Source organism: Pleurodeles waltl, chromosome 1_1 (genome assembly GCF_031143425.1).
Source record: "Pleurodeles waltl isolate 20211129_DDA chromosome 1_1, aPleWal1.hap1.20221129, whole genome shotgun sequence".
NCBI lineage: Eukaryota > Metazoa > Chordata > Amphibia > Caudata > Salamandridae > Pleurodeles > Pleurodeles waltl.
In genome coordinates this window covers 968,062,660-968,079,118 of record NC_090436.1, presented here as the reverse complement: position 1 = coordinate 968,079,118, position 16,459 = coordinate 968,062,660, and the positions used below count along the sequence as shown (strand labels likewise).

General features: G+C 43.0%; 1 protein-coding gene across 1 annotated transcript in view; it reads right to left on the bottom strand.

The window, feature by feature from the left end:
• Positions 1–16,459, bottom strand: part of DNAJB14 (DnaJ heat shock protein family (Hsp40) member B14) — a 183,314-nt gene that overhangs the window by 29,349 nt on the left and 137,506 nt on the right. The window contains exons 5-7 of the mRNA XM_069230231.1: positions 14,466–14,563; positions 13,060–13,169; positions 11,112–11,284 (exon numbers count right to left, since the gene is read on the bottom strand). Of these exons, the coding sequence (XP_069086332.1) occupies positions 11,112–11,284; positions 13,060–13,169; positions 14,466–14,563 (381 nt within the window). The remainder of the gene's footprint in view (positions 1–11,111; positions 11,285–13,059; positions 13,170–14,465; positions 14,564–16,459) is intronic.

The window sequence follows — 16,459 nt, the reverse complement described above, 5'->3', positions numbered from 1 at the left end:
TCAAGAACCTAGTGGAAAACTCTATCTTCCTTGGCAACAAACTGAATCTGCCTCTGTGAGGGAATAGAGGATAATTGGGAGCTCCTAAGGAGACCAGGGGAGAGTAGTCTCCATCAGAAAAAACCTTTATGTGAACATGGAGAGTTAAAACACAATCAAATTACCTTTTCCAGGTTCCGGATATAGCTCAGAGAACAGGGGCTGGGAAAAGCTGGTGGGTTCGGGATGGGTCCCAAGAAAGAATAGTAACTAGCACATTCCAAAATAAACAGAGTCCCAAAAGTGTGAAACCAAAAGTCATCATACCCATCAGATTATGATGAGTTTAGGAGATGTGAGTGTCAGGTGAGGCAGGGATATTTTCCCACTGGAGTGGACTTCCAGCCCTTTGATGATATGCAAGGCTGCTATTTCTCAACCAGGAATGGGGGAGGGGCAGAGGATATTGATGGTAGAAGGCAGGGCTTCTACTCTAGGTCAAGTCTTGATATGGAACGTACATGGGTTCAAATCATTACTGGAAGCAGAAAACCATTGAGAGGTTCTGACCAATCATTTAGTGCTGCTCCTTCAGGAGACCTAGCTGCTTGAATTCCCAGCAATTGAGGGGTTTGCTGCTGTAGAAAAATGTGCTAAGGCCTTGGCAAGAGGTAAAGTAGTGGGTGGTTTGTTAGTATTGGTCTCTGTCTTGTGAGGAAGGTAACTAAGCTCCCAACATTTTGTGTATGGGGTCCTGCTGGTCTAACTGGCCTATTTCCTAATGATGTGGGTCTAAATCAGATGATATGTTTTAATATATATATGTTCCTCCAATTCGCCACCTACCAGAATGTAAACTACTTAATTTGGACGATGATGTTAAAAGATTATTATTGGACTATCTGGCTGTTTTGCTTGTGGTGGGAGGCGATTTTAATGAGAAAACAAGCATTTACAATGCAATAGGTCTCGCATTTGCTTGAGTTAGAGCTACTGGCACTGTAAATGCATAAAATAACTTTTCTTGCCACATAAATTGGTCAACCCTGCAGCATAATTTGGTTCTCTCTGCCACATAATTCCAGTGGCTCTGCATATAACTACAGCACTTCCATTGCCTTCTTCCTCTACCTGCAGCAAAAAATGAAAATATTGCCATTATTTATATTATTATTTTGGGGTCCCCTCATCCTAGCGTGGGGGACCCAGAGATGAGCTAGACAGAAAGAGCCGGTCATGCTGAACAGCACCTGCCCACAAAAGCAGTATATCCACGTTGCACGAGCTGCCTTGGAGGCATGCTTTTATAGCGCTACTTTAGTGGGTAGAACAAGTAGTGCAGCAGCCCACTAGTAGCATTTGATTTCCAACACTAAACACTTAATAAATAAATTAAAAAATGCCCTTCCCTCCCCGACCCAGTACCCACAAAGGCAGTGCTTAATTTGTGCTTGTTGTTTCCGGTGCCGGGCACTGGCACTTATTTTTGACGGACGGCGCTTCTTTTTCTACCTCAAGCATTTACTGCGAGCAAAAGAAACATGGGAAAGACGGAGGAAGAGAAAAACGAAAAAGCGTCACAAAGCTGCAAGAGCGAGATGAAGGGGCAGGGAGTGACTGTAAATGAATTAAAGAGGCCCGAGATGGCTTCAAGATTACGCGGCCTCAGTGTTCCGTGCTCACATTTAATTGCAGCAGCCACATGTTTAAGAGGAGGGCTTTGGGCACCGGCATGTTTTTATTTACAAATTAAGCACTGCACAAAGGTGAGCTTGCCCATCGGTGTGATGCGCATGCCCACACAATACAAGTAGCAGGATGAAATTCTTGGTGGGTACTGGTGCCCTGATGGTTCTTTTTATCTTGTATCATATCGGCGTTCATAATGGCAGTGCGATATTGTGGTCCACCATGGCACTGGTTTGTAAAAAAGGAGCACTGAAGCATAATCTATCCTTGGCTGTCAACATGTTGTTTGAACCCTAAACTTGTACTTACAAAAAAATGAGAATCTCGTACATCAGAATAAACAGTGGTTTTTTTAATGGATGCCACACGTTTTTATTTGAGAAATTTAGTTCATGTTTTCAAATTAAAAAGCTTGTTTTTGCTGTTTTTTTCCAAGAGCTGAGAAGCTGATGTTCGGAGACAACATCACTGTATTTCGAAGTGTATGTTTAAAGTGGATTATTGACTATTCACTAGGGCGGTTCGACGCCTTAGCCAATAGCTTGTCTGCTTCCTGAAACTTGTAATATCGAAGTCACTTTTACAAGAGTTCTCTGACAGCACCAGTAAAACCCATCTAAGTGTGGCCGGCTGAGGGCAGATTGTGAGATTTTCTTGGAATCTGCAGCAGATAAATGTAAAGATGTGCAATATAAAAGAATGGCAAGTGTATGAAAATACATTGTCTAAGCTCCCTGCACCATGTACTTACTTTAGATGTTTTGGGGGCAGCCGTTCGGAAAGTGCATAATTTTCTATATATTCTTTTTTTAGGGTAGCGAAAACATAATGAGAAGATCAGGTTTTCTTCGTACGCCATACAAACTGTGGAATATTTTATAAATATTACATTTCCCACCCTGTACCTATGGTGTTTCAGTAAATGTATGTGAAGATTGTGATATCAAATGGACTATTTGCTCTTTTAGAAACACAAAAACGCAGACTGAGACATATGACTTGACATGCTTGGAACATTCTTAAAATCCCTTTATATGAAGGGTACAGTTTCTAAAATATTCAAATTAAGGGATGCTTCAAAACAGCAGAACGTCGAAATTTCTAATAGAGATTTTTTCGGACATTTGTGTTTTGACGAGCTACTCTTCATCATTTCCATAGCAGGCTGGACAGAGCAGAGGGCGTCCTTACAGCGAGTTTTTATAGGGATCGACCAGCCCAGCTCTTCATCCTTCCAGGGTCTGCGGTCCTCTAAGGTCCCCTGCGAGCACTTGTTCGGGGCAAGTATACACCAAGCAGCCTAAGAAACATCAGGGTGCTGTGGGGGAGCCAACGTGGGAGTAAGACAGTGACGTCAGGATTTTCCCATTTTTTATCTGTGGTCTAAGAAGCGTCATTGTTTTTTCAGCATCTTTTCTGCCTATTTAACATACTTTGGCAGTAAAAAAAAAAAAAAAATTAAAATGCTCCTGCACTCATGTCACATATTTTCGCCCTACTTTGCATTGATGGTCAGATTGAAATTAATTAAAATTCGCACAGGGGAAAATGCAACTCTACAGTGCCCCGTGCCGAAATAAAACCAGCTCGGTGTCGCGGCTGTCACGCAGCTCCTCGGTGGGAAAGAGCTGCTTTGCGGAAGCCGGGTCATGTGACGTCCGGCTGCAGCGGCTGTGCGTAGGAGGCGGTGATGCTGCCGGCCGGGGACTCCAGGGAGACCCCGAAACTTAGGGAAGGGCAGTGGACGCCCCCAGGGCTCTGATAACTCATAGTTCGTGACACCGGGGCTCAGCGGCATAGAGTTGTTTTGTAAAATGTTCGGTTGACGAGTTAGGCGTGGTAATTAAACTATAACAAACATTTGGAATGCAATAGTCTCGTGTTTGCTCGAGTTACAGCTCAGAGCTTTGTAAATCACTGACTGGACTTTTATTGCCACACAGACGGAAAATAACAAGAGGAAGAGAGCCCCTCTGATGTTGGTTTATGCTTATAGAGGGAGCTGGTGGGTAGGAGGGACTGAACAAGCACCCACACTGTTGAGGTGAAACAGGCAAATGCCCAAAAAAAGTCCCTTACAGAAGAAATAAACAGGAGATAGCGCAAGAGAAGTTTCAATGTCAATTGAGAGACTGCCTGCGATCCTGGGTGCAAAGATGGAGAAGCTCTTTCTTCTGTGTTTTTAACTTCTTGCATTTTTCTGTCTCCATTCTGGAAATGCCCTGGATCGTGGTGTGGTGCGGTCTGCCAGATTCTTGGCAAGGTATTGTCAGGATGTTGTTTCTAATTACATTGTAGGTCATACAGACGGGGTTGCTTACTTTCCGAAGGGAAAGGAAGACTTTAACCTTTGTTCTATTGTTGGCTTCTGGGAAGATGTGTTTCACATTCTGCAGGAGGGACAGCTGGCTATGTGTTCCTTGAATGCAAGGTCTGTGTATAGGATGAGTCCAAGTGATTTTGCGTTGTCTGTCAACTTTTGGGAGAAACCATCAAGATTCAAGTCCGGAAAAACAGGCATAAATCAGTAGCTGTGAGGTGAGTTTGGCCCACAAGGATTTCATCGGGTTGAGCTTAAGTTACGTATCACATTCAGTTTTGGATGAGCAAGGGGCAGGTCTTGAGTCCCTGAATTTTAGTGGTGAAGGAGATTTTAAAGAAAAGTTAAGCGTCAATGGCATATTGACAGATCCCCATGTTGTCACTAAGCAAGATTCAGAAAGGTTCCACAGATGTTGAACATGATGGGTGATGAAAATAAAGGACTGTAGCCCTTTTTGTTTTATTATTAAACATTTGTATCAGTGACTTTTCTTAGTTTGCATGGCTTTTCTCATGTTCCAGTAGATATATGAGGATTTGGCAAGAGGGTCCTATAGCAGGCCAAGGACTGACAACATGTGAAGCTTAAGCCTGCACAGGATTGATTGCCAGTAGTTTATGTTGAAACCTTTTGACATAACTTGAAGATTACTGTCCAACAGCTGACAAAGCTTTAACAGTTCTGTAAAGATTAATGAATTTAATATATATATATATATATATATATATATATATATATACACACACACACACACACACACACACACACACACACACACACATTTTTACCACAACTCCTTCCTTTGGATGATCTATATATATATATATATAAATAAATACATGAATAAATAAATAAATAAGGAATAGTTTCCTACCTGTAACTCCAGTTCTCTCATAGGGGTATTTCCATGGTAGTCATAAGCAGTGAATAGTTCCGCCCGCCTGCGGGGACCCTGGAACATTTTTTCCAATATAACTTATTAAGTGTCCATTTTGGCCTTACTTCAAGAAGGCCTGCAAAGTCACTTAAGAATGTCAATATGCAGCCTAAAGGAAAGGCTACAGTGTCCGAAATTCTTCATCTTGTTTGCTTTAAAAAGGACAAATAGCTAAGTCACATGCATTCAAATGCATGAATGAGTTGAAGGTTTAGCAGAAAAAATCCTTTGCAAACCTTTTTGTAAGGCAAAATAAGGATGAAGGAGTGCAAGGCAGTGTAGCCCATAGGCTGCCATTATAAAATGAAGAAAAAGGAGACTGTCTAAGAAAAGCTAGCCCTCCAGTATCCCATCATGCCTAGAGAGAGGCAGTCACCTCAGTTCTTTTTGGAGGCAGTCCTAGCGGAGAGTAATGTTATACCCGAGATATTATTTTGTCTACTTTACCGGGAAGGAGGGAGGGTTGCTCATGACTATCATGGAAATACCCCTACGAGAGAAATGGAGTTACAGGTAAGAAATTATTTCTTCTCTTGTAGGGGATGTTCATGTATGGTCATAAGCGTTGAATAGAATATGAGCCCATCCCATAAACAGCAGGGGAGTAGACAGAACCATAATGAAATGTACTATCAAGCAAAGAAGTTCCTGAGAGAAGCCTGTCCTACTTGAGCATCTATCCTGGCATCAGAGTCAAGACAGTAATGTTTAGTAAATGTGTGGACAGAGATCTAGGTCGCAGTTCTGCAGATATCTACAAGGGGAATATTCCTCATCAAGGCAGCTGTGGCAGACTTGCCTCTGGTAGAATGTGCTCTTGGTCTACCAGCAAAGGTTTTGTTAGCTAGTTGGTAGAAAAACTGAATACAGGAGACAATCCACCTAGAGAATGATTGTTTGGAGGCGGCCGGACAGGTGCGAACCAGCCCAGAATTAACAAACAATTGTGGAGATTTTCGAATAGATTTGGTTTTTATCCAAGTAGAATTTTAAAACCCTCCTTACGTCTAGAGTGGAGAGCCCTCTCAGCTGGAGTAGAATGGTTTTGAAAGGAAGTGGCAAGGAACTCAACTGGTTGACATGAAAATCAGAGAGAACCATAGCCAGGAGTTTAGGATGTGTTTGCAATACTACTTTAGAGGAGTGTCATACTGTGTAAGGTTCGTAAGCACAGAGAGTCTGAATATCGCTAATACTGCATGTTAATGTAATTGCCACAAGAAAAGCCGTTTTCCATGTGAGGTTTTGGAGGGATGACTTGTGTTTGGGCTCAAATGGATTTTGCACGAGGCGTGAAAGGACCACATTAAGTTCCCATGGTGGAGAAAGGTGCCCTTCTGGAGGAAAAACCTTCTTTAACCCCTCTAGGAAATCTTTTGACTGGCATCCTAAAGAAAGAGGTTTGTGAAGGACCTTTTCTCTATGCAGTCAGAGCTGACAGATGGACTTTAATGGAAGAGAATTTCAGACCAGATTTTCCTAGGTGTAACAAATATGGTAGAATGACACCCTCTTGGCAGGATGTAGGGTCCAACTCCTTGGAGGAACACCAGATGCAAAATCTCTTCCATTTGAAAGCATATGCAGCTCGGGTGGATGGCCGTTTTGCCTCTTTTAGAATCTCCATAAAGTCATGTGGGAGAAATATGTGTCCATACTGTACTAACTCAGGAGCCATGCTGCCAAACTCAAAGAGGAGAGGTTGGGGTGTCTCATCTGTCCTCCGAATTTCGTCAGGAGGTCTGGCCTGGATGGGAGCCTGAGATGTGGTTGGAGCGACTGGTGAAGGAGGTCCGGGAACCACCTTTGTCTTGGTCACTCTGGTGCAATGAGGATCATTCTGGCTTAATTAGGACTGCTGGGATCAGGGAAATTGGTGGAAAGGTGTACAGATATTTGTTGGACCAGTCTATCCACAGAGCACTCCCCAATGATTCTGGATGGTAAAACCTGGCAGCAAAGCCACAGTGTTTAGTGTTGTCCGCTGTGGTGAAGCGGTGCGCCCCACAAACGGAAGATATCTTGAACGACGTCTCTGTTCAGTACCCACTTGTGGTTCTCGTCTAGAACCCTGCTGAGGGCATCTGCTCGGACATTCTGAACGTCTGGAAGGTGAGTTGATACTAACTTCAAATTCCTGACAAGGAGCCTAGATTTGGTTCCCCCCTGCTTGTTCAGGTAGTACATGGTGGTTGTATTGTCCATCTGGACAAGCAGGGTGTCCGTGTTGAACAATGACAGAAACGCCTTGAGAGCTAGGTGCACTGCACAGAGCAAAAGGACACTGATGTGATATCACGTCTCCCTCAGTGACCAGAGCCCTTGTAGGTGATCCATATGAGCTCCCCATCCAAGGAGAGAGGTATCCGTCACGATGGTCTGCGGTGGAGCCTGTGGACAAAATGGCAACCCTTGTAGGAGATGAGTTAGACAGCACCACCAACTAAGGGATCCGATTGCATGGGTGGACAGAATAACCTTGTCTTCTCAGTTTCACAACAGTTGATTCCATTGGTTCTCGAGGCACTCCTGGAGAGGCCGCACGTGGATGCGGGCGTTGGGTGTCAAAGATGCAGGAGGGCATGGAGCCTAGAAGTAAGGAGACTGTGCATACGGTCAGGCGATTCAGTGCACAGCACTTCTGGAGAATAGATGAGCGCCGTTCTTCCGAAGGACACACCTTTCCCCACAGCGTGTCTATGGTAGCTCCTAAGTAGTGCAGCTTCCGGACTGGTGTTGTCATGGACCTGAGGAAGTTGACATGCAGCCCTAGGCGATATAAGAGATCGCATTTCCAAGTGCAGCTGGGCTTCTGGAAAGGTGGATGCCTTGATTAGCCTCCGAAAATGTGCTGCCACCACAGCCATGCACTTGGAGAAAGTTCTGTTTGCAGACTTGAGACCAAATGGTAGAACATTGTATACCCAGTGTTGTTGCCCCACGACAAATCTCAGGAACTTCCAATGCTTTTTCGCGATGGGGATATGAAAGTAGGCATAGTGTAGGTCGACTGAGCAAAGCCAGGCCCCTTGGTGAATCTGGGGATATATTCGGTGTAAGGCCAGCATCCTGAACTTTTTCCTTTCTGATCCATTTGTTGGCAACCTTTAGGTGTAAACTCTTTTTTGTCCTTTTTCGGGATGAGGAGGTACAGTGAGTAAATGCCTTTTACCCACTGGTTGGGGGAACAGGAACTACTGCTTTCTTTTCCAGCAAGATGGAGACTTCCGGCCTTTAGGAGGTCGAGATGAGAAGTGGTTGACCTTGGCAGAATACTCAGTGGTGGGGTGGAAAATCTGAGATGATACCAATTCTGCACAATATTTTAGACCTAAGCGTTTGGTGTAATTTATTGCCACTTTTCCAGATAATTGGTGACGATTTCCCCCACCGGAGTGGTTAACAGACGCAGGGGAAGGATGTTTTCAGGGTTTTGAGGCTAGGTATTGTCGAGTACCCTGATTAAGCTGGTGTGCCGCCCATCCTCCTTGTTGTTTCCACTGAGGCTGGTAGGAAGGTTGGAAATGCTGCTGAGATCTACTAGGCAGCCACTGAGGGGTTTGAACCCTCTGTGAAGAATAGCGTCGCTAGAAAGGATGGAAAGATCTTCATTGTTCTTTAGATTTTTCAAGGCCTACCGCCTTCAGTGTGTCTACTTCAGCCTTCATCCTTGCCATTTCATCGTCGGCATGAGAGCCCAACAGCGTGGATCCTGAAAATGGCAAGTTCTGAATGCATTGCTGAGCTTCTGGTTTCAGGGACATTACAAGCAGCCAGGCATGCCTCCTTAAGGTTACTCTATGACAGTATGCATGTGCTGACAGCAAGAATGAGTCTGCCACTGCACTGATTATCTGGTTAGAGGCCATGGCACCTTCTTGGACAATATCCCCAAAATCCTCCTTTTGATCCCTTGGATGATGGTCCGCAAAATGGGGTAGGGAGTCCCACAGGGCCCTATCGTATCTGCCCAAGAGGGCTGTTGCATTTGCTGCCTTTATGGATGTTGCCACCGAACTACAGACGTTGCGGCCTACCAAATCCACCTTTCTACTCTCTTTGTCAGGTGGAGAGGTAGCAGACGGAGATGTGGCATGAGATTTGTGGGCAGCCCAAATCAGGTGGAGGATCAGACCTCAGAAACAAAGGGTCTTGTTCCGAAGGACAATACTTTTTTAGTAGCCTGGAAGCTGCAGACTTAGTCGTGGCCGGCGTAAGGAAGACTTCATGGCAGGTTCCAAAAGACCCGGCAATAGAGGTAGTAAAGGTCTGGAGGCTGTAAGCTGTTGGAGTGTTTCAAATATGACTGAAGTGGTTGGAGGTGCAACAGCCATAGACATTTTTAGTTTTGCTGCATCTCAAACTAGAACTTCCTGAAAGGTGTTGATAACGTCCACTGGTGAGGTATGAAGTAGAGGCGAGTCCGATAGTGGGGGTGAATGGCCTCTGGTGGACGATGAGGAATCTCTGTGGTAGCGTTGATAAGAACGAGATCTTGATCTTTGTCACGATCTGTGATGGGAGTGTCTTAACCTTGATGAATGGCCAGATGTGTGATGGCCATGGCGTGAATGGTGGCGCAACCTTGAGCACGGTCTGGGAGCTGGAGCTGTGCTAGGTACTTGTGGCACCAGAAGAGGTGGTGGTACAGGTGCCTGGAGAACCGGAGAAGCCGGCAGCAGCGGAGGCAGACCTTGAGGTGGAGGCTGAGGAGGAGGTGTTGCAGCCAGCGGAGGAAAGGTGGTGGGGGAGGCGGAGAACACGACAAAGGGAGGAGCACCAGCGAAGGAGAAACCTCTCTGGAACGCTGCAACTCCGATGAGGAATAGATCCTTCTCTGTTTTGCAGTTTTCTGCCTCCTCGACATCGAGGTACTCTTCAACAACGATCTCTCGCTCTCTGACGTCTAGACCTCAACTTCAACCTGGGAAATCAGCACTTCCTTCGCCTAGATGGCGAGTCCTCGACGTCGTGTGTCGAGTAGCTGGAGTCCTTGACGTAATGCGGCATCTTGACGTTGAGCGGCAACGTTTGTTCGACGTCAAGCCAGTCTTCGACGGTGAACATGTCGGCACCATACCTCCTTTCGACATCAATATCCTCGAAGTCGACCAGGACCGAAAGCGTTTTCTTCCAGAAAAACGCCTCTGAGACCTTTCACGTCCACTGGAGACTGAGGGAAGAGCCCTGGTGGAAGACCAACCTTCCCTCGCTCAGAGGTCCCACTAGCTTCTTGCTGGCATCATCTCCCTGCTCTCCCTTGAAGGCAAATCTTCTCCCTGTCATGCAGGGTACACCTGGAAAATGACTTGCACATATCACAAGAGGCAGGAAGGTGTGAAGATGGCAGGAAGATGGTACAGACATTATGAGAGTCTGTATTGCCTTTTTGCTGCCACATTGTGTGCATTTGTCAGACAGAGAAGGCATTTTTCTCTGGGAAAATGCCCTAATTTCTGTCAGAAAAAGACACAAATCAAGAAAGAAAGTCTAAAGACATAGAGTAAAACAGCTGTCACTGAGATTGTAACTCAATTGTTGAAGGAACAAAACTTACAATTGCGCCACAGTCCTGTCAGTAGGAGCCAGAAAAATGAACTGAGGTAACTGCCTCTCTAGGGATACCGGAGGACTAGCTGCTCTTAAAGACATAGTCTCCTTTTTCATTATGTATAAGGGCAGCCTATGGACTGCACTGCCATGTACTCCTTCATCCTTACTTTGTATTGCAAAAAGGTTTGTGAAGGATTTTTTCTGCTAAACTTTCAACACAGTCATGCATTTGAATGCATGTGCCTTAGCTGTTTGTCCTTTTTAAAGCAAACAAGATGAAGAATTTCAGACACTGTAGCCTTTCCTTCAGGCTGCATATTGACATTCTTAAGAGACTTTGCAGGCCTTCCTGAAGTAAGGCTAACACTTACTTCAGGACACTTAAGTTATATTGGAGAAAGTGCTCTGGAATCCCGCAGGTCGATGGAACAATTCCATGCTTATGACTATACATGGAAAACCCCTACGAGAGAAATATATAATAATATATTCTTAAAGATTTTAATATTTCTTCTTTGCCAAAATAAATGTAAACGGTCATTACAACTCACTTTTTGCCTGAATTATTTTGTGTTATTCTTTGAGTACCACAGCTATGCTTAACAAAAACAAACAGTCATGATTAATTACTTTGTTGTCTTTCTTTCCAGCAGTTGTTTCTGATGTTGGTCACATAGTCCTCTTCAACGTTCTTTTCCAGTTTTTGCAATGGCACTCCACTGTATTCAGTTTGAAAGTCTTTGTTCACATAATAATTAACACCCAGGTTCTCCGTTTGTCTCTTAATATTGTGCCCGGAACCACTGTGTAAAATAGAAAAATAGAAGTCAGCGTTATCCCTCTTTGCTGTGCAATCACACATGGATCTCCTCTCTTTGCTTCACTTAAATTCACTTAAACAATAACAATGACTCCATCCTGTTGCAGAACGTCATCAGTCTATCCACTCACTTTTAATTTCCCTCCACTGCACTCTACCCTATCAAAATAAACTCCCTCACTCTGGCTCACAAACACCAGATCTTCTAAAAAAGACATACAAAGTTCATCAACAGCTTAAGTAGAAGCAGTAACATCAATACACTAAAGCTACTTCAGAATTGGCTTAGTAATACCTCTCTCCTCCTCACACTGTACGGCTCATCTGTGACAGTTACTAAAGCCACATGCAAAATCAAGCAGAAATCTTCGGAAGAGGCCCATTTCCTAAAATTAACTTCAGGTCAAAAGTATTTTTAGCCTATTCACTTTTCAACAGCACTTGAAAACCTGGCTTTTGGCAAAAGCATTTCTTTAGAATGTATTAGCTGTATTGTTTCCCTTGCCATCTTAGGTAATAGTTGCACATTACAATGCCCAAAATAAATACATGTCAGAGTCTCACTAGCACTTTGGAGTGTTTGTCTAATGCGGTTCAGTGGAAGGAAGAGAAATGGCTAACAGCTAACAAATCTGAAATATCAGGTTTGCATCCTCACATAAGTGGGAAAACCCAACCATACCTTTTTAGGGTGGTCATTTCAAGTAGATGTAATTGAGGATTTCGATCCAAATTTGGAATGCAGCTTTGTCACTGTGATTTATTTTTATTTCTGATTACGCCAACATTTAAATCATCAGAAAACTCTCACTGCCAAGAGAGTCTGACATAAAAACAAGTTTACTATTTGCCTCATAAATATAATTAAAGTTTTCTGATTATCTTCCTCACTAACCCCTGCCTCCATGCCAACGGGCCCAAGGAACAGCAAATTGTTCCCACTCCAATTACACACATGTACTACACACGCAAGGAGAAATCCTCAAAGCAATTCCACATACGCTTGTATTTGTGTAAAATCGAAAACAAACAATTAAATTATGTTTCACAAATTGCAACTTAGACATCCCTTCCAGTCGTGTGTTAACATTCGGCTTGTGTCCTGTTTTCCTAAGATGATGAATCAATTTTTTAAGTCACGTTTACTCTTTACTGCCAAGTGATCTTGTCACAATGTAGTAGTATTTGCTTTATTTCTCACCACTTCAGCCATATTCACTTAGATATCAAACTTTCATGTAGGATTCATAGCCTTGTACCACCTAGTGTGCTCTTTTTCCTAAATGTAAGCTTATTAAACATCACACTCTTAAGTTTGTAAAACAGTCTGGAAGCTGATGAGGTTAAGATTATTGACTTTTCATTTTACTGAAGTCATTATTTTATCTTTTCCTGGTCCATATCCTAAAAGAAAATCATTACTGTGATCAGAACTTCCTGTTGCGCCTTACTTTCTTCTATTTTCTGCTGATTCAGCATATGCCAACTTCTGGCCTTCCAGTCCTTCTACACTGTTGATTTTTTTAAAACATGATAAGCATGTCTTAAGAGACAAATCTATATTTTGGTCACATTACATGAAGCACTAGTAAGTAAAGACTTACATGAACAGTGTTTACCGATTAAACTACACAATCTTCAATGATTGCAAGCGAGGAAAACCTTTGAAACAGCAGCAATCAGTTCCACCTCACAGAAATGTGTTTCCACAATAGCCCACCCACATCCCCTCAGCATTACACACAATATTTTACTTACTGCTTAGGATATAGGCTGTACGGTGGGTTGGATACCATCAACTGGCTCAACAAAGAGACGAGAATCAGTACAACTATCGGCATGAGTTGAATGAACATCGAGAAGCCTCCCTGTGCAGCAGAAAAGAGCAAAGAGAATTATAAACACTGCAATCCTTGGGAAACCATATTCCAAACCAAATGAAACATGATCCTTCCATTTTCATTGGGCAATGGAACTCCTGTTTGACCGAACAAAACCAGCAGTGGACTTTGAAGGAAGGCAGAAGATGGTAGTAACTAAAAATGTCTCCTTAGTAGCTTAGACTGAACTGAAATTGGCATGGTATATATATGGGTGATTCTGACAGGACTGACGATTAGGATTACTGGGTACTTCCTTTACTTCTGGATTAACAGGTAATAAAATAACACACTTTCAGAACCAACAGTATGCAGAAGACTGGACTAGAAAACTACAAAAACCTCGTGACCCAAAACACCAATCCCTAATCAGCACCCTCCACTAGTACATGCAGAAGAATATACCCTGCCCTTTTAATAATGCAGGATTATGCAGATAATTGGCCGGGGAGAGGCACTGCTGTGTTTTTTTTCGAGTCAGAGATGTTATGGTTTGGGGTCTGAAGGGGTCATGGAAGCACAGAAGAGTTTGGCTATCTTCAGAATGGGGAGGAGCTCCAAAGGATATGAAGAACTATAATGAGTTATGTGGAGTGCAGGGGGAGGAATGCTTGCTGGGGTGTCTCATGATTAGTCATCTCTTTCCCATCAAAGAACCCTCCAGTGGCAGGTGGACTCTCTTATTAATTAGAGGGTACTTTTGCACAGAAGTGACGAAAGATGATTCAGAAAGAAATAAAAATCTCAAAAGCCTACCCAATGAACTTCCCATTTAATGGGATGGCAATGAGATCATTAAAACCAAGTGGGATGCACCAAGTAGATGATTACTCCTGCATCCAAAAGGTCAACGTGTTTCAGCCCTCTAGCTGGCCCCTAAAGGGGCTTCTAGGCTTTCGTCAGGACCAGGATCCCTAAGTTACTTCCCTGACTAGAACCATACACCACCAACATACATACATTCAGTACCAGTACTATGTTTCTGCCGGAGGGAAATATGCAGATTTTGCAAGGTTCATGAGGTTGTATGACATGAATATATACAAATATTAAAAATAAAAGAACAATTTCCTATTTTTAATATTTATATGTATTTTTATGTCACACAACCTCATAAACCTCACAAATATTTTTATGAGAGAGAGAAACTCAAACATGGTACGGTGTCAACCATCGTGGAGGATGGTGAAAAAGATGAAGCCGGGCAATACTGCTTAGGTAACCAAGTGTGAACAATCTCATGAATAAAGAGAAAATAAACTTTGACAGATTTTTCTCACTTACATCGCCCCTTTCCTCTTCTCTCTCGTGTCCGCTGTGATGGTGATGCTGATGGTTGTGACTGTATCGGTTGCGCCCATTTGAAAAGGAATGTACAGTACCTGAAAAGATTGAAGTAAATCCAATTAAAAAATGTTTGAATGTGACTCACAGAATATGTATACCTGCGTACAAATCAAAAGCATCTTTGAAGATCCAAATACTACAAACAGAACATTAGACTCAATAATGGCAAGAGACACAGGTTAGTTGGATCAACTCGCAATGGGTAATTTATTTATAATACTATTGGTCAATATTCCCAGAGGGGTGGCAACTGTGAAATCAAATTGAGACAACAAGTAGCTCTTAGGATAATGGAGATTAAAGCGGTTAAAGAATGGCTTAATGTTGATCACGCATTACACTACTTTTTAGGACAACAATAAACAATTTTCTGTATTCTTCTATATGTAGTACCTTAGACTTGGAATATTGATCATATATTATAATGGTATGACATGCTTGTTGCATTTGTCAGTTATCTGTATGCATTACCAAAAAATATGAACAATAAAAGAATGATATATACAAAAGGGGGTCAAAAAAGCTGCATTTCCCATGTTAGTTCCCATAGGACCTTTAGACATGACTACAGCCCGAACCACTAGATGGAATAACACCAAATTTGGCAGAAAGCTAGCTTTGGTACGCAGATTATGCTTTCACTTATTTGGTGTAAATCTGTTCAATAGTTTTTGAAAAAAACAAAGAAATCGAAATTTGTGTATCTCTGGCCGTGATGACTTTGCTAATAATGACAAGCTTGTGCAGGGAAATGCAGAGCTCTGATTGGCTGCCAACACTTCAACCATGAAGAGTTGGCAGCCACCAAGAGGGACCCTGCCAGGGCAATAAAGAACAAGTTACTTACTTTTGGTAACACCGTATCTGGTAGAGACACAGACTAGCCGCAGATTCCTTACCTTCGAATTCTCCCCAGGTGCCAGACTGGATCCGGAAAAAATGTTTAGCAGTACCTCTGCACATCGCTAGAGGGCATTGTGCGACTCCGTATCAACGTCATCCTCCGGATACGACGTAGACGCAGTCCATATAATCCCTCCTCTGATGCGCTGAAGTCAGTTTCTTCTGTGATTAGAATCTGCGCAACAACGCAAAGCCACTACAGAAACTGGCAATGAAACAGTGTATCAACAAGAGAGGTGGATATAAATTTGATGTACAACTACCATAATTAAAAGCATGGCAATACAATGCCAAGAAAGCAAGACTGAGATAATATAAAATGGGTCGCAGAGCCCCGTGGATGGGTGGGTCTGGAGGGAATCTGTGGCTAGTCTATTTCTCTGCAAGAAGCAGAAAGCCTAACACTGGTAGGGAGAGTAACTCAAAAGACAGAATGTACATCTCCATTGACACCAAAGGGGAAGAGGGGTGTAACAGAACGGTGAGACACATAGAGCCAGTCGACAAGAGACTTGAAAGGTTTGCCATATGCATAACATACAATGGTTAAATGAGGAGATCTGGAAGATACGTGTCCAGACACCCATACGCACAGATATAGATATAGAGACATGGATGTGTCCATACATATGTTGTTTATAGATATGCAGAGGGCCAGGTTGACACATATGCAGAGACAAAAATAGAGACAAAGACGTATGAAGCAGAAATGATACATAGTACATGCCAACATATATAATATATAGAGGAACATAGAAAGAAAAAGTGTTGATCAACAACAACAACACAGGAGAAAAAGAAAAGAGGTGAGAGAAAGAGTACACTCCAAAGAAACAATAGCCCGCCAAGCAGGAAAAGAAATGCTAGCAGACAAAGTTAAAAGAGGTTGGTAGAACCACCTGCTGATAGAAACAAACAGAAACCTTGCAGTACATGAAAAGGATGAACACGAGGCACACAAATGCCATGTGAGTAGATGCCAGCCATAGAAAGGGTAAGACAACGGCAATGACAATCCAGTACACAGA